The sequence below is a fragment of the Drosophila busckii genome, chromosome 3L (assembly GCF_011750605.1).
Source record: "Drosophila busckii strain San Diego stock center, stock number 13000-0081.31 chromosome 3L, ASM1175060v1, whole genome shotgun sequence".
Classification (NCBI taxonomy): domain Eukaryota; kingdom Metazoa; phylum Arthropoda; class Insecta; order Diptera; family Drosophilidae; genus Drosophila; species Drosophila busckii.
In genome coordinates, this window is record NC_046606.1 from 16,408,245 (window position 1) to 16,434,395 (window position 26,151).

The window sequence follows — 26,151 nt, forward strand, 5'->3', positions numbered from 1 at the left end:
CAATCTTTGCGTTTTTCGCTTGATTTTTATTTTATTTTATCTATTTTTTTCGCGGTTTCTGTCGCCAAACTGGTGCGTGGCTGCTGCTGCGCATGCGTGTGAGCCAAAAACAAAAACTGACCGAGCGTTCGACTATATAAGCGATTATAGGGCCGGGCTGGCCAACAGTCAGCCGCGTTGCTCTAGATCGAGCGAGCGTTGCGTGTGTGTTTGCGAATTCAACGAGCCAACGAGTCCCAAAGGATATACGTGTATACCTAGGCACAAGGATTACATTCGTTATACCTCGAAACTGTGACATTTATTGAGTGCAAATTGAATAAATAAAATATACAGCAGCTATAAACGCACAAGTCCAATTATGAAGGTGGGTTCTGTTCAAAGTTGAATCAATGAAGTGTGAATTTTATATCTAAGGGGACTACAATTTTTTAACGTGCTGCTACAAAATTAACTGAACAATGTTAATTACATAAAATGCATTTATTGAAACTGTATTTTAAGATTATAAAAAATAAATACTTACTACTTTACTTTGTAAATTAAGAGATATTATCTAAACGGAAAGACAATCAGAGGACTTGAGCTTAAAAAGATATTGAGTGTTAATGTTACTTAAAACTAAGACAACAAAATAACTATTTTTTCAAAGCTTGCTGCAATAAAATTTGTGCTTAGGCCAAAATAACATTATTCTTAAATATCGTGACATGATTAATTTTTGAATTCTTTTAAATTCAATCAATTTATTCATATGGCAAATTTAATATTTTCGTCTGTTTCTTTAATCGGTAACTAACTTAATAGTAACAGTTTATAAATTACAGAAATAAACGTAAAGTAAACTAAAATCATTTTGGCACTCATTTAAAAGTTTTTATGTTTTAATTTAACTAAAAACTATATTGCTTTAATTTAATTTAATCATTTGATTTAACTCAATTAAAAATTAATTTTAATATTGAATTGTTTTCATTTTAATTCAATCACATTATTGTTTAATTACATTTATTTATTATTACTTAATAAATTACTTTTATTTGCAGCTGCTTTTGACTGTGCTGCTGAGCCTGGCGCTCAGCTTGGTGCTGGCAGATCCTTCACCCACCGCGGCACCCGCAATTGTGCCTTGCATACATGCTGGAGGCGCTGCTGGCTATGCGTACGCTCCGCCGCCGCCAGCTGAGATCAATTTCTCCATAACGCCCGGGGTGACCAAGTTTAGTCAGAGTCCAGCCATATCGAGCTATGCGGAGAACGGCAAACTACTGCACACATCGGTGGGCAGCGGCCACGCCTCCTACGAGTCCACAGTGGGCTTGTCGGGCTACTCGCATGGCGGCGGCCTGACCCAGATAGACAAGTACATAGCGCCAGTGCAGAAGACGCTATTCACACCCACGGCGGAGTATGGCGGAGGCATAACCTATGCGGATAAGTCGCCAGCGGCCAAGTACGCCACAGTGGTGCCCTCTGGCATTGAGCTGAAGAGTCTGGTGGCACCAGCACCTGTGCTGAGCAAGGTGTCCAGCTACGCTTCGCCGAGCTACACCTACAGCCAGGCCACGCCCGCCATTTCCAAGCTGGCTACCTACAGCTCGCCCAGCTCAGCCTACTACGCTGCACCTGCAGTCACCACCAAAGTGGAGACCTACCAAACGCCCGGCTATACGTACTCCAAGAGCACGCCTGGCTTCTCCAAGGTGGAAACCTACAGCTCCCCCAGCTATAGCTATGCACAGGCAGCGCCAGCCGTCTCCAAGATTGCCACTTACTCGCCCAGCTTGGCCTACGCTGCACCCGCTTTAAGCAAATCCTACATAGCACCTGCTGGCCCTGCTCCCTCTTTGTTTGAGCACCATGGCAGCACTGGCTACTCCGCCAGCTACGCGCCTGCGCTCACCAAGAGCTACTTGCCCGCCAAAGTGAGCTATGCCGCCCCAGCTATTACCAAGCTGACCACTGGCTATGAGTCCTCTGGCCACGGCGCAGTCTCCCATCAATATGTGTCCAAGCCAGCGGTGGCCACTTACGCTGCTGCGCCAGCTATAGCCAAGGTCGCCAGCTATGCCGCGCCAGCAATCACGAGCTATGCCTCCGCTCCTGCAATCACCAAGATTGCCAGCTATGCTGCTCCAGCTATAGCTAGCTATGGACATGCGCCCGCTCTGGCCAAGGTAGCAACCTATAGCCAGGCCGCTGATGTCTCCCATCAGTATATATCCAAGCCCATTGTGGCAGCCTATGCCGCCCCAGCTCCAGTTGCCAAGGTAGCTTATGCTGCACCAGCTGTCACCAAGCTAACCACTGGCTATGAGTCTTCAGCTCATGGTGCCGTTTCGCATCAGTATGTGTCCAAGCCAGCGGTGGCTACCTATGCCTCCGCTCCCGCTGTCACCAAGATTGCCAGCTATGCTGCACCCGCAGTCACAGCCTATGCTGCTGCTCCTGCCATTACTAAATACGCCAGCAGCGGACACGGCGCAGTCTCCCATCAATATGTGTCCAAGCCAGCGATTGCAACCTACGCCGCTGCGCCCGCTGTTACCAAGATTGCCAGCTATGCCGCGCCAGCTTTAACTAGCTATGCCGCAGCTCCGGCCATTACCAAGCTAAGCACCAGCTATGCCGCTTCGGGACACGGCTATGCAGGCTCCGCTCATGGCGCCACTTCACATCAATATATATCCAAGCCCGCCATCGCCAGTTATGCAACTGCTCCGGCTGTAGCTAAGGTGGCGACATATGCTGCGCCAGCTGTGGCTACTTATGCTGCCGCTCCCGCTCTGGCCAAGGTAGCAACTTATAGCGAAGCGGCTGATGTCTCCCATCAGTATATATCCAAGCCCATTGTGGCTGCCTATGCCGCTCCAGCTGCAGTTGCTAAGGTGGCCTATGCTGCGCCAGCTGTCACCAAGTTAGCCACTGGCTATGGCTATGGCGCTTCAGGACACGGCGCTGTCTCGCATCAGTATGTGTCCAAGCCAGCCGTGGCCACTTACGCTGCTGCGCCAGCTATAGCCAAGGTCGCCAGCTATGCTGCTCCCGCTGTCGCTACTTATGCCGCTCCAGCTGTCACCAGCTATGCTGCACCCGCAGTAACCGCCTATGCCGCTGCTCCAGCCATTACTAAAGTCGCCAGCAGCTACGGCAGTTCCGCACATGGAGCAGTCTCCCATCAGTACGTCTCCAAGCCTGCGATAGCGTCTTATGCCGCTGCACCCGCAGTTACCAAGATTGCCAGCTATGCTGCCCCCGCCTTGACAAGTTATGCGGCTGCTCCCGCCATTACCAAGCTGAGCACTAGCTACGGCGCTTCTGGACACGGCTATGGAGCCTCTGCTCATGGCGCCACTTCTCATCAGTATATATCCAAGCCCGCAGTCGCCGGCTATGCAGCGAAGGTGGCCTATGCCGCTCCAGCTGTCAGTCACATTGCCACTGCACCTGCCGCTGGCTACGTCAGCAGCTCCCATGGCGCAGTCTCCCACCAGATTGTATCCAAGCCCGCTCTAGCTGGCTATGCTGCTCATGGACTGGGCGCAGGATATGGCTATGCCGCTGGTGGACACGCCCATGGCTCCTTGTTGACTGCACCAGCGCACGCTGGACTCACTGCACATGCCGGACATGCTGGCTATGTCAGCAGCACCGCCTATGGACTGCAAGCGGGTACGAAAAGAGAGCGGGAGAGAGAGAGAGAGAGTTTTCCAAATCTTAATCTTTTCACAGGTAAATTATCGGGCGCTCATGATGGCAACTACTACGGCGCCATTTCACTTGGACATGCAGCTGTCTCGCCTGCACTTAGCTATCATGGCGCCCTGTCGCATGCGGCGGGTAGTCACCTGGCTCCATTGGCCGACTACAGTCATGGCCATGATATTGGCGCCTTCGGCGCTCACTTCAATCGTTATGCACCCAGCGTGGCAGCATTGAGCGCCCATGCGCCTCTCTCGCCCGCTGTCTACCTGAAGTCAGCGCCAGTTGCACAGCCAGCGCTGCTGAAGGTGCTGCCGGAAAAGCATCTGGAGCACTTTGTAAGCTTTGCATCTTATCCTATTTCACTTTTGTACTAAGCACACGCATATTTTTTATTATTTTTATTACTTATTTATTTTTTAATATATTATTATTTATTAAACATGAATCTAACCTCAGCCACTGCTACGCAAGTAAACAATTAAAAGTTCTGAAATAGTTACTATAATTCAAGAACAACAACAAGAAACTAAGACATTAACAAATGCTCGTAATATAATGAACACACCTCGTATACGTATTATACGTATATGCATCTTATATTGTCAGTTATTACTAATGCACTTTACTTTCAATTAATTTACTCACTTTAATGATATTCTTTTTTGCTCTATAGGATGCGCATCCACGCTATGCATTTGAGTATGCAGTCAATGATCCGCACACTGGCGACAACAAACATCAGCGGGAGGAGCGCGACGGTGATGTGGTAAAGGGCGAGTATTCGCTGGTGGAGCCCGATGGCAATGTGCGCACTGTCAAGTACTACGCCGATTGGGAGACGGGCTTCCATGCCGAGGTCATCAACAGTCGCGATCAGGGCAAGGTTGTTGCCAAGCGTGAAACGGCGCCCAAGTCGTGAGGTAAAAAGCAATTGAAACCTTCAAGCGGGAAGCCCAATCTAAGCTTAGACGTCATTTTCTTTTGCAGCGCCGCCATTTTGTTTTGTTCATCAGCAAGTGTAAATAGCCTAAAATGCAATATTCTTCTCATTAAACGTTAAAACATATTTATGTAAAAAGAAAACAACAAAAAGCAACAGATGGCTGCCATTTCACATTTCAAGCTTATCGTTGTTCATATTTTATCGCCACATTTATTTTGTTTTGTTTTTTTTTTTTTATCTCATGGGATAATGATGCTCAATGCGCTCTATTTTTCTCTCTCATTACAAACAGCAAACTTTCGCCTATACTGTGAGATTATTTGTTGCAATAACCGAAATACATTTAAATAGATTATCGAAATTAGTTAAATACATAAATAGGTATGAGTAAATTGAAAAATTTATAAACAGAAATCACAAGCTAGATGCTAAAATCTTTGGCAAATTTTTCGAAGACGAGTGGCAAATATAAACACAAATAAACAAAAATCATCAGCGGACAGTTTCCAACTGTCTGGAGAAATCGATTGTTGTTCGTTTGTTTCTGCTCTCCCATTATCTTGCTGGCACTGTGGATATATTTAGCTATAGCAATTGCAATTCTGTATCTTTATTTTGAATTCAATTAGAATACCAATAATAAAATGACGACTACTTATGCACATTTATAGTTAAATTTTTAAAAAAATTTTTGAATTTATAATTATTTTAAAGAATTGAATTTAAACAACTAAATCTTAAATAATAAAACTCATTCGTTAACAAATCCAGTGAGCATTGTTTACAGCAAAATGTAAAACTTGTTAGCTTAACCAGCCTTAGTTTGGTTTAACAGAATTAATTTCCCATCAAGACTTGGCGCAGTCGATTCCTCACCAATCTAGAGCTGTTAATCGCCCTGTTGGATCATTATAAATAAATAGCAGAAACATAGCAAACTTCTTGCTCCATGTTTCTTTATTCAACATAGTATTTCATTTTTCAGCAACAATTTTGGTCATAAAAGTCAAACTACTTATAATATTTATGCGCGTATATACTGCAAATTTATTTAAATAATTAATTTGTTGGTTAACATGCAATCTGAACGCTAGGCAATAGGTAATAAGTACATAAGTATGTTGGTAATAAACAGCAAATCACATTTACCCCCTTCTAACTAGCCGAAATACTTGCGGTATATATGTATATATGTATATAACTGTATATATGGTTAGATGAGTCTATTATTTCTAACTATAGTACAGTAGAATTGTTCTAGAACGCGCGTCGCAGATCCTCGCTAATGAATAGTCCAAAGTCTGTGGGCGCCGCCCGATGCGGATGCTGTGCGCAATAGGCCTGGAAGATATGTCGCAATAGCCGACTGCCCTGCAATTCGATGTGCGAACGACGCTGATGGCCGCTGGGCGTCAGATCCAAGTGCGCCAGCAGCCATTGGTTCTTCAGCTGACGCAGCTGTGACTCCAGTGAGCTAAGCTCAGCGCTTGCCCGCGGCTCTGGCACATGCAGCGGCTCCAAGGCAGCAAAGCTGCGGCACAGCTCGCTCGACTGCAGCTGCACTCGTTGTTGGCGCTCCTGGCGCAAAGCCTGATGCAGCAGATGCAACTCCATATGGGAGTGACGCGTTGAGCTGCTGACACAGGCACTGTCCACCTGCTGTTGCTGCTGCCACAGCTGCTGAGCCTGCTCCAGTTGCAGCAACTTATCGCCGAGTGTGTTTAGCGCCTGCTGCAGCGACGCCTCCTTGGCCAGCAGACACTGCTCGAGTCGCTCGACAGCGTCGGCCATGTGCGTCAATAGCTGGCAATGATCCCTGCTGAAGCGTTGCAGCTGCTTCTCGGCCATTTCCTTGCGCACCTGCAGCTCCGAGTAGTCCTGCTGCTTCTGCTTGGCTGCCAGCTTCATTGATTTGATTTCCTTCTCTTCTCGCGTTCGCCCACAGCCAGCTCCAGGCTTTTGATGTCCTCATAGTGACGCCGCACTTGAGCCGCTCGCTGCTGCAATGTGTTGCTGGCGGCATGACGCACATACTCCGTATTGACATCGCGTGGTTCCAGCAGCGTGCACAGCTCCAGCAATTGCTCCTCCAGCAGCTGCATGCAGCGCTGCCCATAAGACATCAAGTCCGCATCCTCAGCCTCCTGACTGGGCGCATACTTGCTGTAGTTCAGGCTGAGCACACGCCAGAGCTTTTCATGCGCAATGCCGCCATTGTTGTCCTTGCTGGCCTCACGCGCCGACACGCCCAGCATATTGATAAGCGCGCCCAGCAGCTCATTCGCCTCTAGTATGCGTTGATAGCGCGCACAGGGCATGCCCGTCCAGGCGGCCGTGGTGCTCTTGTTGCCCAGCAGCTTGCGCTGCAGTTTCTTCAGCTGCTGCTTGAGCGCACAGCTCTGCTCCATGAGCAGCTGCATGCACTGAAACGACGCCGTCTGCTCATCCCCCAGCTGTATAATCGTATGCAACAGTCCCGCATTGGCATTCACCGCATCCAGACCGCCCTCGTAGACTTCAATTAGTGCACCATAGAGTTGTTGTTCGTCCAGCAGCTCCACCAGCGTCTGTGGCGGCATCAGGTTCTGATGCAGCGCATTCACATAGTGCAGGACCCGCCGTATGGCTTCGCAGTTGGTGTGCTCATCCAGCTGACCCGTCTTGAGCAGATGCACAAATTCATCCAGCTGCTGCTCCTGCGTCTCCAGGTCACTCCGATAAATGGCCACGTGTGTGCACAGCTCGTAGTCGCAGTGGTTGAGGCCGTGGTGGAACTGCTGCAGCACCAACTGCAGACTCTTCAGCAAATAGATGCACTGCGCTCGGAAGATATAACGCTGCACGGAGTAGCCCTCGAAGATGGCATCGCGACCTGCAGCAGAAAATAAATTAATCCAATTTCGAAAACAAAATGTATTTTAAATGAATTAAATTTAAGCTACCGACCCCAGCCAGTCACATAGACTATTCTATATATAATTTTAGAAATTGTACAAATTTAAAATGTGTTCTAATTTCCTCTATACAATACCATTATTTTATATAAAGAAAGTTAATAACTTTAGCATAAGAAATGCAAATTGCAATGTCTAACTTAAATTCTCGATGTGCATGAAATATATTCGATCAGCTTCAACTAATTTACTTTAATTATGGGACTAACAATAATAATTAGAACCAGATATACATAAATACTTATAGCTTGTTGAACTAAGTAATTGAGTTGACGTATCAAATTAAAGTTTAAGATTACAAAGGATGCAGAAATTGTCATCTTATCTAGCAAGAGATTACCTCTGCTTCCTGTCAAGGGTATTACTCATAGCATAAGGGTATTCTATTAGTAGTTTATATTCATTTAAGAAATGCCAGCAGTATTGCGGCTGATGACTATACAATTAAATACTAAGGTCTGCAGTTCCCCAGCTTCAGTATATAATCTAGCGCTCAGAAGTTCATGCGTATCTAAAATTCCATGTAATTAAGAGAATTTGACATAAACATTGCATTAAATAAAAACAGTTAGTTATTGAAGTCGAAACTTAAAAGATGAGATTCGCTATTCTTCTTGCCGTATTGATCGCACTTTGTAGCGTTTCTCTGGCTCTCAAGAATTGTAAGTAATCTAAAATATTTGATATACTTTCTGAACTACTTTGGGAGAATTCTTCCAGCAACCTGTGCGCCTCCAGAAAAATATGAGGGACAGAAGTGTGTCTACGTAAGCATCCCCAAGTGGAGTTACCACAAGAGGAGAAATGAATGTGTGTATTGGGTACGTAAGATCTGCAATGGCGACAAGAATATATTCAAGGACAAGAAAGAATGTGAGGAAACCTGCAAGAAAACAGTTCAGTTAGCTGAAGTGGATCAGTGACTATATCAAATGGATCTTAATTGGTTCCCAATATTTAACTACAATTTATAATTAAATTGAAATCAGGCTCGAAGTACTTTTTCGAATTTATGTGCTAGCTTATCAAAAGATTAGGTTTAATTTTGGAATCACTCACCGAATTCGCAGGCATTGGGGAACTTTTCGTTGATGGCCTGGCAAACAATCTGAAGCTTTTGCTGCATGCGTTCCAGGAGCAGCATGACCAACACCACATCGTGTTCGCCACCTCGCAGCATAAACTGTTCGGGCACAAAGCTGAGCACGTGCTCCAGGTGTTGACGCAACAAACGTAACTCCACGGACTTGAGTTGTTGCTCCAGCGCACGTCCATAGGCTTTGCTCACGCTGAAGATGTGCTGATAGTCCGCCTGGCTCTGCTGGGAGCCCTCTTCCTGCTGCGACTCGTTGGCACTGCTAAAGTCCTCAATGGACAAGGTGCCGCCGTCTGTTTTCAGCTGCAGTTGCTCCTGTAGCTGACGCACCAAATCTCGAAACTTGACTATGGTTACATCACGATCGTAGAGACTCTCCAGAGCGGCGTTCTTCTGCTGCTCCAGCGACTTGAGCTGCGCGCTCAGTTTGTCAATTTCATCGCGCAAATCCGACTCCAATTCCTGGTTGCTTTCTATCAACTGCTCCTGTATTTGCTCTAAGGCTTCCAGTTCGTTCACCTCATCTTCCAACAGCTTGACGCGTTCCTCCAGCTCCAGCTTGAGCGAGGCCAACTGCGTGACCATGGACTCTGCACCCAGCGAAGCATCCACCTGTTCCTTGAGATCCATAAGCTGCACCTCCAGCTGATCCACGCGTTTACTTTGCAGCTCCTTCGTGCTCTTGAGCTCATTTATTTCCGAGTGCTTCGTTTCCAACTCTTTATGAGTGCGCGCGCTCAGCTGCTTTTCATGAGCTAGTGCATCACGCAGGCGCACTACTGTCTCCCGCATGCGTTGATTGTACTGCTCCAGACGCAGCAGCTCACCCGTGGGCGCCGTAGCCTGCGGCACTGCTTGCTTGCCCAACTTTTCCAAATGCTCAGGCTCACGCTCCTGCTCGGCCCGCATAATTTCCAAATCCAGACTGAGCTCATCATTTCGCTCCTGCGCCAATTCCAGCTCCAATTGCAGCGTCTCCATGCGCTCCTCAGCCATCTCCTTGTCCAGCGTCAGCAGCTCTATGCTCTCGCCCACATCGTCCAGCTCTCGCTTATATTTCATCATCGTCTCCTGCGCCTCGCGCTGCTCATAGCGACAGCGCTGCAGTTCCCGCTGCAGCAGCACCTGCTGCGTCATAATCTGTGACTTGAACTCCAGCAGCTGCTCATTGTGTATACGCATGCGCTCCAGCTCCAGCAGCTTCAGTTTATCCTCGCTCTTCTGCACACGCAACAATTGCAGCTCCTCCCGCAGCTGACGCAGTTCAGCGCTTTCCATTGGCGCCGTCTGCTGCGGCGCCGTTGCGCTGGGAGTTCTCAGCGCTGGGCCCGGCGTAAACTGCGGTCGCAGTATCTCCAGGAAGCCCGCCTCCACAAAGGCAGGCGGCGCCGCAGACAAGCGCTTGCAACTGCTCGTGGGACTCATGCTGGTCTTGCTGCGTTTCGGTGCCAGCGCCAGCGGCACAGGCATGGCCAGCGTCAGCTGCGCTGTGGAGCTCTGGGCCTGAGCTGTTGTCGGCTTGGGTTGACTGATGCGTGTGGGACGCAGCTGCGTGTACGAAGTGGAGCGACGCTGATTGCAGGTCATAGCGGGTGGTGCCAATACCGCAGCCTGCACTTGCTCCGACTGGGCAGCAGCAAATGGAAGTTCTTTTACTGGTGTTGGAGTGGAGTTAATCCATGTCTTTGTAGCCTTGACCGCTGAAGCGTCTTGCGGCGGCTGCACTTGCTCCGACTGGGCAACAGCCAATGGAAGCTCTCTTTTTGGGGAGGAGTTAACCCATGTCTTGCCTGCACTCTCTTGTGACTTTTTTGTAGACCTGCCTGGGGAGCCATCCTGCTCCGACACTGGAAGTTGTTTTGCGGGAGACTGACCCTTGACTGGCGACGAGGTTGAGTTTATCCGTGTCTTGCTAGCTTTTCCCGGAGACGCCTCCCGCTGCTGCACTTGCTCCGACTGGGCAGCAACCAATGGAAGTTCCTTTTTTGGCGACTGATGTTTAATTGGAGACGGAGTGGAGCTTACCCAAGTCTTAACCGCACTCTCCTGTGACTTTTTTGAAGCTTTGCCCGGAGATTCCTCCCGCTGCTGCACTTGCTCCGACTGCGCTGCTGGAGGCTCTCTTGCTGGTGACTGACGCTTGACTGGCGACGAAATCACCCATGACTTGCTGCCGCTCTCTTGTGACTTATTTGTAGCTTTGCCCGCTGAAGTGTCCTGTAGAAATTAAGGATTAGACATGACCCAAGCTCATTTATCTTTGACAGCTCACCTGCTCCTCTGTACTCTGCTTACTTCGCCCTCGACTCAATGGCTTTGCCTTGCTTGCCGCCTCACGTTGCATGTTGTCGTCGTATCGATTGTTTGAGTTTGATTTTCTTGCTTCCGCAACTTTCTCTAGCAGCAGCAGCTGCAGCTGCTGGGCACGCACGAAGAGGCCGCAGTTGGTGGCGCATTTGAAGTAGGTGCTGCCCTGCAAGGTGCCATTGTGCTTGCCACGCGGCGTATCGAGCGCGATGCCAAACCACTGGCCAGCTGCAAAGCTGGTGCGTCCCACGTAGGCGACAACGCCGCAGAGCTCTGGCTTGCCCGTTATTTGTACACGCTGTCCTAGCTGGGGTTGTGTTTTGGACATATTAAGTTAAGGGCTAACGACTTACGTCATCTTGTCCAGCAATGGCGTGCCAAAACCTAATCCCAGCGAGTTAACAACGCCTTTGCCGATTGCAATGCAAAAACTGCTGCGTTCGTCATCGTTACCCCCAAAAGCAAATTGGGTGTGCGTGTGGGTGTGGGAGGAGAGCTGGGGGTTGAGCAAATGTTCTACGGCGCAGAAGCGTAAAAATACGGGTGGTAGCTGCCTGTGCATTGCTGTCTTAACTGCCAATTTATTTAAGGGTAAATGCCAGAACTTAAAACCACAACTAAAAATCTAAAACTAATAAAAATTAACGTTTGCGCGGCTTGGAGCTCTTCTGCTGAATGCTCTTCTGTCCTTCCTGGGCCAGCATGGACATTATAAACTCGGCGTTCTCTTTCGATATCCGCTCCTAAACGCAACAGTTTAATATACCACCAGTACTGCCTGCTCTGAACTTACCTTGGACTCCAAGGGTCGCTCGAATGCATCCTTAACCAGACCCAGCATGGTATTGGTAAAAACATCACTTGAATTGCTTGCTGTGCTGGGCTGTGACGACTCTTGTAAAGCCTGCTCCGCCGTCTCAAAGTCCTTCATAAACTCCTCCTTATCCTCGGTTATCTCATTTATGGGTCGCATATCGGCGCCCACAGCACGCTTGCAAAACGCACAATTACCGATTATTTTAATGCGCTTTGCCATGATGCCGCGTTATGGAATTCAATATATGCGTATGCAAAATTATAAAATACTGTCCTTAAAAAATATTTGATGTATACACTTCGCTAGCTTTATGACTCGACTGTGTTAATGCTTTGAAATTGAAAGCAGAGCTAATTTAAGACCTACTAAGTTTTGTATAACCAAACAATTTATCAATTTAATGTAAATCAATTAAATAAATTAGGTATGGTATATGTTTGATGATTACCTAGAGCTTACAACTACAATTAACCAGAGAACTAGGAGAATTATAAATTGATATTCAATTGTTGTTGCATACTATATTTACATATAAAGTATTTTTGAATAAACAATTATGTATTCTCACTTCATTCATTATTTGCAATCGTAATCAATCAGTTTACCTTTTAAATAAACATAATTTGTTTACCAATGATTTGTTCAAAATGATATGATATTATTGATAAACAATTGCTTACATGTACAATAAAATACTGTATTTAATATATTATACACTTAACTTGGAAGCAAACAAGCCTGTAGCAACTTAAATTTAACTAAACACAGCTGTTAAACGCTTTAAACATTGTTTAACTGAAAGTAACTATTGTTTAAAACTACACCGAATTTATTTTTATTATGTGCTGATTTACAAGCAGTGCCAAATTAAGTTACAGCAATAGCCAAAGGTAAACACTCGTAATATTTAGAAGACGTTGCGACAGATGGGACAGGTGGACTTGCTGCTAGTGGTAAACCATTTATACTGCAAGCGAATGAGGAAATCTTTAATAAGCCGACAATTTATATATATAAGAAGTACATACCAAACAGGGTCCATGAAATTTCTTTTTACAGGTTTTGCAAGTCAGTTTTGGTAGCTGGCAGGTGTCCTGGTGAATGACCGTGTAGCAAACGTAGCACTCCTCCACGCCCTCGAATTTCTTGTCCAGATTATTTTTCCACAGTGTGAGACCATCGTAGATGGTGCCGTTCTAATGTGAACAATTGAATTAATATAGCGACTTTAATGAGTTAGTTAAGGACTTACCTGATGGGTTAAGAATATGGTTAGCTGCATGCCCACATTGCGTGAGTTGGCGCGTCCGCCAATTTGCTTGCCGCATTCCACCTTGACGGCGCCCAGCGGATAATTCGATGCTAGTGTTATGACCAGCTCCATGCGCGCCTCATCAATGGAATAAACAGCCAGCACCTCACGCGTGGAAGTGTGCACAGTGACCTAAAAGCAAAAAATCGGAAACCATACAATGTGACGAAGTAGCCTGCAGTTCAGCTGTCTGAAGCATAAAGCAAATTTGTACAATAACAAAAATCATTTTATAAATTTTAAACGAAGAAAACTAATTAATACGCTATGGTACCACTGGAAATCTTTCGCAGCATAGTTATACTCGTACTGCTGATCAGCATTACCACAGTCTTTATTCTGCGCATGTATGTGGAGGAGACACTCTAAAACTGAAGGGAGTGAGAGAGGGAGGGTGAGTGTTTGCTTACCTGCATATTCTCATGCTTCTCCTTTCGGCTGGCGATTGCCTTAAGCTCCTCAGTGCATATCAGCGCGCTCACATAGTTGGTCGTCAGATTGTCGACGAAATTCTTCTGCCTGGATTGACAGGTGTTCCACCATTTGCGCACCACGGCTGGTAACTTGCGCAGCACCTCCGTATACAGATGGCAGGCATAGCGCTCCAGTGGCAGCTGAGGATCTAATTTGGAAATGAGAACAAGGCAAACAAACACAAAAATTATTCAGTAGGCTCTGACAACGGAGAACGAACGCAACGGAGAACAAAATCTCAAAATATTACACTAATCAGTTTGTAGATACATTCGCAGCTAGTTCGTTTCGTTAAATAATAATTTTTCATTATGGCTAAAAAACCTTTGAATTTTTATGAAATGCCCAACGATGCGCCCGTGCGCGACATTAAGTTGGAGAGCGAGAAGCAATCGGTGGCGGACGCAATCAACTTCTTTAAGATTGCCGCCGATCGCCCGCCGCCAGATCGCACGCCCAAGGATCCGGGTCCAACGGTGGCCGATGAGTTGAATGCACGCCTGGCTATGGTGCAGCTGCGTCCGGATCATGCCAAGCGCATACCGCGTTTGGTCAAGACCAACGTACCGGAGCCGCAGCATCTGTACAGATTCTTTTGCGTCTGCCCTCGCTATCATCCCTGCTATGTGCCCTGCCAGCACACTGGCCAAATAATCATCGATCGCGACATGCTGAAGCGTGAGGAGCACATCTGCTTTCTGGCCACACCCAAGAAGGACTTTCTATCGCCGCTGCGTATGCGTCAGCCGCGCTATATTACCAAGAAGATCTATGTGCCCATTTGCACGGCGCGCGTAGAGCGCCTGGCCGTGCCACATCCGCTGCGTGTGCGCGGCACTTGGGAAGACTTTAGGCACATACTCAACAAGCGACATCGCCAAGCGCTGCAGGACCAAATGAAGCCCAAGCCGCCCGTGGAGACACTCACCATGGAGAAGGCCATGGAGTATCTGGAGGAGGAGATGCGTCAGCGTCGCGCTGCCAAGCTGCAGCACAAGAAGCGCTGCAAGAATCTCAAGAAACTCATACTGGAGCGACAGCGCAAGCAGATGATCAAGATTGTCTGCGTGCTGTTCGAGGAAATGAAGGATTTCCTGCTCAACGATCAGTTCATCATAGACGAACAATCGCCACTATGCGCCGTCATACTGGATCGCATCAAGGAGTTTACGGAACAAGAGTTCTACACCACCAGCAATCTGCGCGAATATCAGCGCATCTTGGCCAACAATCTGACCGTGTGGATAAACAAGTTTATCTCGAATCTGAACATTTATTTGGCGCCGCAAGAGGTGCCCGTGGAGCGCACCATGCATGGAGAATATCCGGAAACCTTTGTCCCCCTGTCAGACTTCATATCACTTTCCGAGCACCATGGCGAGGAAATGGGCGGTACTGACTTTGACTATGATCTGAGCGAATTCGAGGGCATGAACGAATCCATTAACGATTATTTGCGTGATAACGATAACGATCTAATCAATCTACCTGGCGAGATGCTGCCCTCCGAGGAGACGATCATATAGAACACGCACACTCACCTTTCAATTGAGACCAGCTGAGCTCTTTGTAGACACCATTGCTGTGGATCTTGGCGCTGTGGTTTCTCAGTATGTCCACTGGCATGGCACGGAAGAGAAAGTGCAGAAAATTCTGTAATGTATTGACAAAATTGCAAGTTATTTTATGTGCAACAAAATTAAATTGTGACATTGTCTAACCTCCTCATAGCGATTGTCATTCAGCCAACTTGTGTAGACAGAGCGCAAGGCCACGGGCGACTTGGCGCACACATTGATGATACAATCCCAAATGAGCAGATAGCTAAAGGCAGCGTGCCTATCGATGGGCTCCAAATCGTCGAGTTCGCTCAACTTAAAGCTAAACTCCTCCAGATAAGTACGTATGAGTGCATCGTAGCGTGTTAGATAGTCTTCGAAGCGATGAAGAAAGTGCCACTGAGAGATCGTTGAGCTGCTAGTTGCAGCTGATTCCAGCTGCTCACTCTGCTTGTCATTTACTTCAATGTCATCGGCCACAAATTGTGGCGTCAATTGCCGCAAGGCATGCACCGCATTCAGACGCACGCTGTGCTGATTGCTGTGCAGCTGCTTGAGCAGAAAATTGCACAAATGATCCAAGCTATGACTTGAGCTGGGCGCCTTGCAGTGCTAAAAGCAAAAAAGAGTTTAGTATGCACTAAAGTAAATTCATGTGACCAACTAGCTTACTGCATAGACAAAGCTGTAGTCCAGCAGCTCTAGCGTGGGCATCAGACGTTCCAGCAGCGCAGCATAGCAAGCTTGCATATCCGACTGCACCGTGGGCTCATGTGTCAGCTCGTAATACGTTCTGAACAGCACCACGTTGACCTCTCTGGCAAACAGACTCTCCCACTCGTCAATCACATTCTTTAGCATCTCCGTGGAGCTCTTCTGCTTTTCAGAGCGTACAAAAGTAACAAGCGTAGCGAACAATTGGTACACAGCCACAATGAAAAACGATATCTTTGGATCAGCATAGTGCTTTATAGATTTAGACACGCTCAGCACCCAGGAGCTGAGGCCAATGCGTATGGCATCCCAGTGCTTAATGCTCAGCTCGTAGGGAAAGCGTTGCAACACTTCGTTGAGTAATTGTATAACCTCCACAACATTTAGCACAGCCTCATACGGTTGCTGCAGCAGATCACTATAAAGATAGCCCGATTAATTTAAATATATAAATAAAATAAAGCTCAAACTAACACATTGTATAGTAGCAGTTGATTTTGTGCAGTTTGCTGCTCGCCCACTTGTGTGAGGAACTGTAAAGCTGAGAATATAATGTTGCGATCCGTTTGCTCGTTCACTGCCGCTTGGAAATTGTTGAGTATCAGGCAGCGAAAGACGGCAGCTTTGATCCATAGCACATCAGGTTCAGTGCGCATTACAGCGCTGTTTAGCGTTAAAGCCTTCTGCGAAAGCTTAGGCAGCATATGCTAAGCAACAAACAGTTGCAATTAGTTTATTTAAAGACAAGCTAGATTGCTTATGCTTACCTGCAGCGTCATCACATACGCCTTAAGCGCACCTTGTCCAACCAGCATTTCAGACAGCTCCTCATGCAGCAGTATGGTGGCACTTTCCTCAAAGGCTGCATACTGCTCGCAGTGCACCAGATCACCCAACAGGCGACAGCTGACAACACTTTGCTGTTGCAGCGCCGCTTGCTCCAATCTTTGCCTGATAATGGCCACTAGTTCGCTGCTGTTGCCCATTAAGCTCTTTAGTTGCTCCGCTAAGCAGAGTGTCAGCTCTTCGCAGTCATTGTCCAGTTGCTGGCTTACATTCAGCCAAATATCGGCAGTGGCAGCTAGTTGCAGGCACTGCAACAGCTCTGTTATCAATGCTTCACTCCAGTGCTTGAGCAAGTTGGCATTGGGATCACAGTAATCCTCGGTGAGCTCATCCTCTGTATCAGGCTGCTGTTCGGTTAATTGTGGATTATCTACGCGACACACGAGCTTACAAATTGTGGACAGATTCAATGCAGCGCGTTTCAGCAAAGGTAATATCTGAGTCGGTTCCATGGCAGCGTTGTCAAAGGGCACAGCTGGTGTTATGCAATCTTCCAATGCTTCCAAATACACACAATGCTGCTCAAACTGTTGTATGCTGCTGCTGCTTTTAATCGTTGAACTGAGCAGCGCTACTATGCTCTCATCTATGCGCGCCAAGCGCTGCGGCTCCTGTTCAATGTTTTCCGTGGAGCAAACGATAAATTTGGCCATAGCCTCGGCCATGCACTCCAGGCTACTCGTATTCAATTCAACCGTTTGGCTAAGCTGCTCCACAATGCCCGCACAGCTTTGCAGCAGTTCGTCTGTTATTTCTATGTCCTTGCTGGAGAGCGCATCCTGCCAGCAGGTTGTAATCTCCCAGAGTGTATCCTGCGATAGATAATCGCCTACACGTTGCTCCAAACTGAACTTGAACAGTCGCAGAAAGATCTGCTGACGCACTGCCAGCGAGGAGTTATCCTTACTGCATATAACAGGCATTATCTGTGCTATGAAGCTGCCGCATACCTCAACCATGTCGTTCATGGGTGTTTGCTCCAACGGCTTACACATGGCCAGCAGTATTTTATCCACTGTTGCAGCGTTTATTAAAATGTCACCCGTATCCGTTTGGAAGAAACATTTGTGCAGCAGATTGAGATTATCGCGATCATTACTAACAACAACCTCCTCGGCTATGCGTGTGATGACCGTACAGGTCTCCGGACTGGCTAGCATTTGACGTACAACTGGCTCTGTGCAGAGCGGATAGGAAAGCAGACGATGCAGCAGCAAATTCTGCACGCGGTGCAGTTGCAGCTGCAAAAATAAAAATAAATATTTAATTTTAGTTACTTTTCATATAAATCATAAGCTAACCTTCAACAGCGTTTGAGCTATGTAATCAAAAGATTCTTGAGGCTCCAATAGCGTCAAGATCTCAAAGAGTATCTCCACCACTGATTCGCAAGCATCATCGTTGAGCTTTCCCAGTAGGGCCACAAATCTATCAAGTGTCGCTCGTAGCTCACCCAGCTCAGTGAGTCCTTTGTAGAACTCAGCATCGGTGAAGAGCTTCGTCAACGTGCGCACCTGGCGTATATAACGCCCCGCTATATATCCACTACTAGCAGTCACCTTGTCTAAGCAAATGCGCACGAGCTTGATCACTAGCTGTTTCAGTTCCTTTTGTATAAAGGCTGCTGCCTCATGCGCTTTTCTGGTTGGCGTGGAGTGCTGAGAAGACACTTCCTCTTCATTAGCTGGCTCAGCGAATTTGACGCTGTGCGTTTCCAGACTGGGATTAGCCACATGCAAATCCTGTACTAGCAGTAATACATGCGACAACAGCTGCTCGTTGACATCCTCAACAGCGAGATCATTTGTAATTAGCTCAAATATCCGTGTCCAAAACTTGTTCAGCATTTTTATATACAGCGCAAAGGCGTTTTTGTTTGTTGCATCACTGCTGCACTGACGATCCCAAAAGGCTACCAGCGCTGAGGTATGTTGGAAAAAGTATTTAACATGCGCGCTATCGCTGCGCAGCAAATGTGCAATGGGCTCCAACAGCTGATGCTCAAGTAGGCCGTAGGCAAACACTTCCATCTGCTCAGTACGCTCGGCATTATTGTTGATCTGCTGCAGCACCAAACGCAGACACTCAAAGTAGGCGCTGTGCATAATCGAGGCGTCAGACTTAGCCAACGGTGGGTCGTGGGCATCCACCAAAGCGCTCTTCAGATCATCAAAGAAGCGCTGATAAAACTCATAAAGGTCCATATCCTGAAGACTAGCGGACGTTATCTTTGACAAAAACGGCAACAGATTGGGGCAAATAGCCTGAGCATTGCGATTAAACGCATTGCAAAGCAGCGATGACAACTTGGGCAGTAGCGCCTTGCGTATATTCAGTGGCACATACCTACGGTAATAAATGAGCATGCTTAGTATCTTAAAGAATTAATTATTAACACTCTGAGCGAACCAATCATCATAGTTGCTTTGCAGCAGCAGCACACAGCCCCAAACATGTGGTGCCACCAGCGGATCCGTATCATCAATAAACTGGAAACTCAATGTGATAAGTTGATTTTTCTGTGGAGTCAGCACCTCTACCAGCTTGGCGCACTGCAGCATGTGATAAACGCACTCAAACCAGGCGGCTCTAAATATTATCAAGTTAGCAAATGATATTATTCAATTTTATGACGTATCACACTTACTTAATCGGCGGCTGCTTGCTTTTGGCAAAGCTCCAGAACTTCTGATGCGCTACCAACGTGCTTAAGCTTTCCTTCACTTGCTCCAGTTCAGCAGCTTCAGAAATTTGATCCAGAAAATATGACAATGCCTTGAAAGTGCTGATGATGACGCGCTGGTATTTCTGCTCGGCTTCCTCAGGCTTTAGACTCTTGCCTATGGAGAGCGTAGCGGCCGTGTGGAAGGTCAGATTTCTTGTGCTGTAGTCCAGGATTTCAGTTTGACAATGCAGGCATACCTCGCTGGGTCGAGCAAATGTCTCTTGCAAGGTATTAATAGCAATGCTGGCAGCGGGCGCATAGTTGTCAAAGCGACTAGCTAATAGGACAGGCACCAGTTGCTTCAGATATGGTGCCATGGCACGCTTGCACTTGGACATGAGCAACTGTAGCACTGTCTGCGATTGCTCGCGCACTGTATGGTCAATGTCATTGGCCAGGTTGTGATAAAACTTGGGCCACAGCGGCAATATGTTTTTTACTGAATCTAAATCCGATTCACTTATCAGCTCGTGCATCTCCTGCAGCGCTTTCTTTTTGGTCATGGGATCCTTTTTGGACAGCTTGCGCAGTATAATTTGAGTCTGTGGGCTTATACTTGCATCGAATGTCTCTGGCATTTGCTCGGCGCTAGCAAAACCAGGCGCAAAGGGCACCAAATTACCATCGGCTTGCGCTGAGAACCCCACAAACATGGGCGTTGCACTGCCCAACAACTCCGCCGAACGGCTGCTGCTCGACGGCTAAACACAATTTGAAACCATTAATCATCAATTATTCATTAATGCAAGTGCTTAAGATACGTACCTTTGCATTATTTTTTGTTCGCGGCGTTTGTTTCGTTTTGCCACCCATTTCTTTACACGTTGAATGATTATTTGTATTTCATCAGGTGGTGTGGATGACAGTGTGTTGCTTGCATAGTCTGAATGAACTAACTTATTTCAGGACTGGTTCTGTGTAAGCATCCCTTAATGCACTGAATAAGTTCGTTTCTATTTTGTTAACTAATTCCTTTCTTGTTCGTTCGATTTGATTTATCGTTAAATTTTATTCATTTTTAGTGCTTTGTGCATAGCTTGTCTGTGAAGCCGCCCCTTTGCTTATGTATTTTACAATAAGATTGCATTCATATATATATTTTCTACTAACTTCTATATTCACAGCAAAAGAACATAACATAATATGAACTTCGTTCACTTTAGTGAATATGTTAATTAGGCTCGTTCGCTCACGAGCGACCCAACACTAATCGCTAAGCATCCCATCTCTATTTAGTCTGCACGTGTTGCATTGTTTTGATTCACTTTTAAATTAGTTAAATTGCTCAAAAATGTCGAAATTTCTATCATATTATAACCTATTTCCCATACCGGACCCAAAGGAGTTCCTGGGCATGGCTGCGGATAAGAAGGATGGCAATGTAATAACCACATTGGCTCGCAATGTGGTTGTTGTACTGAACGTTAGTATGAACGTATTTATCAAGTAAGTAATCCAAGTTAATAATGTGAAATCACTTTAGATCAGCACACATAAGCAAGTATACAGCTGGTCCATGCCGGAGAAGCTGTCCACGAAGGTCATATTCGATCAAAATAGCCAAAAGTATGTTGCCGTGTTTGGTAACCACGCTATACGACTTTGGGACACCGACACTTCGGATGTCGCCAAGTGCAAGAAGTTGAAGGTTTGTTGTCGTTATTTATTTCATAGTTTCGTTTATAATTGTTTTATATACAGTTTCAGAAAAGCATTGCACATATGGTGCACACAGACAAGGAGGCGATCGTATTGTATAGCGATGGTACCTCGGAAACGCTCTCGCAAGCATTGGAATCGCGCAAGGATCAGAAAGAAGACACTGCAGAGCAGCTTGCATTGGCGGCTAGCAAAACTATGAGCAAGCCCACAGTGCATAAGCTAGCGAATGGCCAAGAACTGCTCACTTACTTCGAAGAACGACATGCGACAGGCGAATTGCAGCTTATACGTCATCCACTCGACAATTCAAAAATACGCTCATATGCCATAAAAAGGGAGGCAGTGCGTCTTGCTGGCTATGCTGTTATCGAAGGCGATGCCGCACCGCAACTGTTGACCATTTGTAAGTTTGTGTAATTTAAAGTTGTTGGTTACGTATATTATTGTTATATTATATTGCACGCAGGGTCTGATAAGCGCATATTCATGTTGAATCTTGCTGAGCGTACGCATGAATTGGCGCCTGGCCAATTTGTTTCTATGCTGGCAGAGCTGAATGTGGAAAGCAAACTGTCCGTGCACGGCTTGTCGCGCAACTTTGCCGCTATTTATGGTGCCAACTATGGCCAGGAGGGCGCCTCATTGTTGGTGTACAACACACTCTTTAAGGTGGTCAATGCCAAACAATACTTCAAGGTGTACTTGGACTTTTCGCGCCTGTGGGCGCGCGACGATCACATTCTGTTGGCAATGGGACAAAACATTGCCGCGGTGCGCTATTGCACGAATGATGAGCTGCTGGTGGATATGTTGGGCTCACAAGTGCACAATACGCAACTGACGCCGATTGAGTTGGATCACATAAACGAGGAGGAGGCACTGGAAGCGGTGCTTAAGTATGGTGGCTCCAGAACAGAGCATAAACCGATGACTAAAGGCAAGCTGGCGAATAAACCAGTAAAAAATTTGCCGCCTGCCAACGGAAAGACAGTGGCCTTTGATTCACCGGAAATATCGCAACAGGAGCTTGACGAGCTGGTCAAGACGCATGTGAGCGGCGAAATATTGCATGTTGACAATGGACTGGAAGATGTGCAAATAACGCTCATGGGCAACTATTTTGACGAGGGGCCACAAAACTTAGCAGTGCAATCTGTCATGAGACAACTTGAGCGTAGTGGTGCTGGCGAACAGGAGATTACAGAGAAACTTTTGACGCTGTTTATTAAAACGAAAGACTCGCAGCATGTGCTCATGTGTCTCCGTCGTTACACAAACATTTCGGAGCACATGCTGGCTTGGTGTCTACGCTTTGCATTGGACACCAGCACAACTGCACTTACGAATGGAGATGCCAAAGATAAAGATAGAGCTACGCCCGAAACAGATGAGCTGCTCAATGCTGTGCTAGCCTGCACCTTTAACTCGGAGGCAATTGAAAAGCATCTGAAGAAGCAATTAGAACTCCCCCATGTGCTGCGCTTGTTGAAGCACTTGTATGTGGTGGCCACGGTGCCCGACGTGCTGCTGGAAGAACGGCCTGATCATAATAACGTAACATTTGGCAACACATGCACCGAGCTGCAGGCAATGCAATGGCTAAGCGCATTGCTAACGTCACACATTACGCTGTTGACTATTTGCAAGGATAAGGAGCTCCAGACAATACTAAAGAAGTGGTCAGAACATTTTAAATTATATGCAGAACTTTTGAAACCTTTGGCCATGGTAGTGCCGCTGCTGACGAACATAATAACGCGCCACCAGCCAAAGCGTCCTTATTCCACCATGTGGTACAACATTGAAAAGGTGAAGCTGTACTAAATGTAGTTACAATAGTTTAGTTTGCCTGCCACTAAATTTGTTGTTATTTTTAAGCTTAATAAATGTAGTTTAATATTGCAAAGTTTGAAAGTCTTTAAAATACAATGCTGTAGACCGTTTGTCAGCTAGGCTTACGGCAATTATTTGACTCATCAATAAATGCTTTAAGACAAATGCCCCTAACCACAAGCCGCACTGCATGTGGAGCATTTAAGCTCGAGCAGCAGCAGCTGCTGGCTGGTTAATAGCCAAAGTCGAGCAACACATGGGCGCTGACCAAGTACCAGTTGCCAAGCTACTGATTGCCATTTGACATGCTTGCAGCGCGACAATGACAAACCACTTAGTCAACTACAAACTCAACCACAACTACAGCTCCAAGTTTATTTTGTGGCCTGGCACTTTCTCTGCGCCTTTCTCGCAGTCCACTTGAGAGCGATGACCAGTCAAAAAATCCAAAACCAAAAAAAAAACCAATCCCAAAATCAAAGAGAAAAACTTTAAATAAAATGGACGGAGTTTGGGTTTAAAAATAGCTACCCATTTGATACGTTGTTGATTAGATGTGGGTTGGGACCCGGAGCCCCAAGCTGACTCAGACTAGGGGCGACTTATATGGCATTGAGAGAGAGTTAAGTATTTAAAGTATTTAAATAACGAATGCTGTTGCGAGTTAAAAGCATCTCTTCTTTTTATAACTAACGCTGGCTGGAATGATTGTAAGCTGAAGATTTATCGCGTGCGGCTTGGTAGTGTTGAGGGTAAAAACCTGCTTGTAACGTCATAAAATCGAGATAAATTATTTAATTTTCGATTTCCTAAAACCATTAAGCAAAGGCAGACGCCTAGCTACCAAGCTGCTCTTCTAGCGAGTGAGAGAGCGAGAAAGCGAGAGAGAGAGAACATATAGATTGCTAGCAATTGTAGCCCTTCTGCTTATGTACAGCCAGTGCGATGCTACAGGCTTCAACTTATGTATAACAAGTACATGGCCATAATGAAGGTTTGTGGCTGATGCTGCGCAGCCGCCGCCGCTGCCGCTGTCGCTGCTGCTGACCGTTGACTGCAGCGGCTAAGGATACAGATACATTAATGCATACGCCTACCTGTACCCAGGTAGCACAACGCAGGTAACTCTTTGTCCAAGCAAACACACACACGCACGCAGAGGATGATGCGCGTTACTTGTTACAAACAAACGTTACCCCCTACGACAGCAGCACGCAAACAGCACCAACATCTACAACAGCAACAAGAACAACAACAGCAATATTTAAGCAGCGTCATGATCATCAGCTACAGACCCTGGACAAAGGCACAAAATCTGAAGCCAGGGCTGCATCACAAAGTTGGATTGTAAAAAGTAACAAAATATATTTCAAACTTCAGCAATGAACAGCAGATCATTGGTATTAAATTATAGAAAAAATATGAGATATTAAATTAAAAACCATTTACAATAAATGCAAATAAAGTATTTGTGCCATGTAGAATTTATAAAATATAGCATAGAATAATTTAAGTAGTAATATTCAGCTTTTTAGTAGTAATATTTAAGCTTTTTAACGTAGAACTCTTTAGAATTAATTAATTAATTATAGTTATATATAATATAAATATATTTATGGTAATAAATATATTTATATATTATATCTTAAATTCCCTCATTCCCTTCTACAGCATCCCTGACAAAAACCTGACTGATTGCAGCTGCTGCTGTCGCTGTTGCCGCTGATGCTCTTGTTGGCCCTTGTGTAAGCTGAAACGAGCTGACTTGGGCACCACTTGGCTCTGACTTTGCTGCCTGTTGCCTAAGCCCAGGCATCTCTCCTTTGTACGTTCCTTTGAAATGTTATTCATTTTGGTTATTTTTTGTTGCCTCACAGACACACATACATACAGAAAAAAAGATAGTTGTGCATGTGAGCCCACTCGTTTCTTAACATTTCTTTTTTTTTATTTTAACGACAAACCGGCCGGCTTTATTTTTAGAATTTTGTCAGTTAAACTTGTTACCATGCTGGGTGAAACTGGCTTCAAGCCAAGAGCAGCAGCAGCTAAAAATGCAATGAAAATGAAGCTGCGTTTCTGATTCTGATTCTGGTTCTTTTTTTGGTACGCTGGTCTCCAATCTCCGGCTTTTGTCTGCCTGCTATAACCTGAGGTAATGCTGTCCGTCCCCTATGTCTGTGGGTGTATGTGATTGAGAGTGTGTGTTTGTATGTGTGTGTGTGTTGTATTGGTGACTTGGCATTGTTACTGTTCTCTGACTTTTTAATGCCAATGCCCAAAACCCGCCGGCCAACAAAAATAGAAATAAAAGTGGAAGAACAAAAATTGTATCGATCGTTGGCTGTTGGCTTTGCCGCTTATTTATTTTTTTTTTTTTTCTTTCATTTTTTACCTTTTGTGTTTTGTTTTTGGCCTGTACGCTTTGCTCAAGCGTTCTACGCAGCGGCAGCGGCCGTAGCAGCAGCAGCATCATCAGCTTCAGCATCAGCAGCATCGGCATCTTAGCCAGCGCCAAGGGGGTACAGTTTCGCTTGGCACTGAAAAGTTATCATTTTATTATTATTTTTTGGTTTTGTGTTACGTTTTCGCCGCTTTCTTTCGGGTTCGTGTTGAGCGAGGCGGTCGGCTTAGCAGCATTTACTTAATTTACTTCTTTTTTTTAATTTCATTAATTTGATTTCTTTAATTGAACCACGACGTTGTATTTGTTGGTCTCCATGCCTGTTCGTTTCACAATCAGATTATTGACTTTTCGGCTTGTTTGTGTACATTATTCAAATGTACCCCTAGCTATAATATATACTCTACCCAGACATACACACATAGCAGGTATATACATAAGTGTGTGGTAAGCCTTTGTTTAGGCCAAACCATGTTTTGTTTAATGACTTTTTATTAGTTCTGGCTCTGGCTCTGGTTAGAGTCTACATACCGAATAGCTTTGGCATGGAGCCATTCGATAGATCTTTTAAGATCAACTTAAGTAAATATGTTTCAAGCTGTGCCAGCCACTTGGCTATGCATATTCAGCTGAACATTAGTCCACGGTATCCAGGGGATTGGCTATCGCCAATCAACAGGTTTGCAGTGTTTTTTTTATAATATTCTAATTAGTTTTTATATTCGAATACTTATGCTTATTAACCGACTAAAGCAGAAAATAAAAAAATTAAATTCAAGACAGCAACCAAAATTTAGAAA

At 45.8% G+C, this 26,151-nt stretch overlaps 7 protein-coding genes across 7 annotated transcripts; 4 read left to right on the plus strand and 3 right to left on the minus strand.

The window, feature by feature from the left end:
- The first annotated feature begins 16 nt into the window (after positions 1-16).
- LOC108599609 (ice-structuring glycoprotein) lies at positions 17-5,306 on the plus strand. The gene is made up of 5 exons (XM_017986565.2): positions 17-367; positions 1,047-3,672; positions 3,733-4,040; positions 4,379-4,625; positions 4,693-5,306. Exons 1-4 carry the CDS (start codon positions 362-364, stop codon positions 4,622-4,624), a joined length of 3,186 nt encoding a protein of 1,061 aa, XP_017842054.2. The 5' UTR covers positions 17-361; the 3' UTR covers position 4,625; positions 4,693-5,306.
- Positions 5,307-5,656: 350 nt separating this feature from the next.
- On the minus strand, positions 5,657-11,466 carry LOC108600610 (dynactin subunit 1). Its single transcript, XM_017988288.2, is given in 4 exon segments — positions 5,657-6,574; positions 6,577-7,520; positions 8,662-10,915; positions 10,971-11,466. Coding segments are annotated over 4 exon segments (4,230 nt in total). The 5' UTR covers positions 11,334-11,466; the 3' UTR covers positions 5,657-5,905.
- On the plus strand, positions 8,178-8,587 carry LOC108600609 (male accessory gland serine protease inhibitor-like). The gene is made up of 2 exons (XM_017988286.1): positions 8,178-8,264; positions 8,323-8,587. Exons 1-2 carry the CDS (start codon positions 8,198-8,200, stop codon positions 8,523-8,525), a joined length of 270 nt encoding a protein of 89 aa, XP_017843775.1. The 5' UTR covers positions 8,178-8,197; the 3' UTR covers positions 8,526-8,587.
- A 90-nt stretch (positions 11,467-11,556) lies between the features above and the next one.
- Positions 11,557-12,146, minus strand: LOC108600608. The gene is made up of 2 exons (XM_017988285.2): positions 11,799-12,146; positions 11,557-11,748 (listed from the first exon to the last, which is right to left on the minus strand). Exons 1-2 carry the CDS (start codon positions 12,039-12,041, stop codon positions 11,647-11,649), a joined length of 345 nt encoding a protein of 114 aa, XP_017843774.1. The 5' UTR covers positions 12,042-12,146; the 3' UTR covers positions 11,557-11,646.
- A 381-nt stretch (positions 12,147-12,527) lies between these two features.
- Positions 12,528-20,316, minus strand: LOC108600185 (E3 ubiquitin-protein ligase listerin). The gene is made up of 13 exons (XM_017987591.1): positions 20,218-20,316; positions 19,375-20,153; positions 19,137-19,316; positions 18,029-19,073; positions 16,649-17,968; positions 16,356-16,588; positions 15,840-16,299; positions 15,330-15,779; positions 15,150-15,261; positions 13,545-13,756; positions 13,075-13,266; positions 12,851-13,018; positions 12,528-12,789 (listed from the first exon to the last, which is right to left on the minus strand). Exons 1-13 carry the CDS (start codon positions 20,263-20,265, stop codon positions 12,730-12,732), a joined length of 5,259 nt encoding a protein of 1,752 aa, XP_017843080.1. The 5' UTR covers positions 20,266-20,316; the 3' UTR covers positions 12,528-12,729.
- LOC108600187 lies at positions 13,811-15,328 on the plus strand. The gene has a single exon (XM_017987594.2). The coding sequence runs from the start codon at positions 13,920-13,922 to the stop codon at positions 15,132-15,134; it is 1,215 nt and encodes a 404-aa protein (XP_017843083.2). The 5' UTR covers positions 13,811-13,919; the 3' UTR covers positions 15,135-15,328.
- Positions 20,317-20,499: 183 nt separating the features above from the next.
- LOC108600186 lies at positions 20,500-23,020 on the plus strand. Its single transcript, XM_017987593.2, has 5 exons — positions 20,500-20,517; positions 20,577-20,875; positions 20,936-21,100; positions 21,154-21,517; positions 21,581-23,020. The coding sequence occupies exons 2-5, from the start codon at positions 20,744-20,746 to the stop codon at positions 22,936-22,938; spliced, it is 2,019 nt and encodes a 672-aa protein (XP_017843082.1). The 5' UTR covers positions 20,500-20,517; positions 20,577-20,743; the 3' UTR covers positions 22,939-23,020.
- The last annotated feature ends 3,131 nt before the right edge of the window (positions 23,021-26,151 follow it).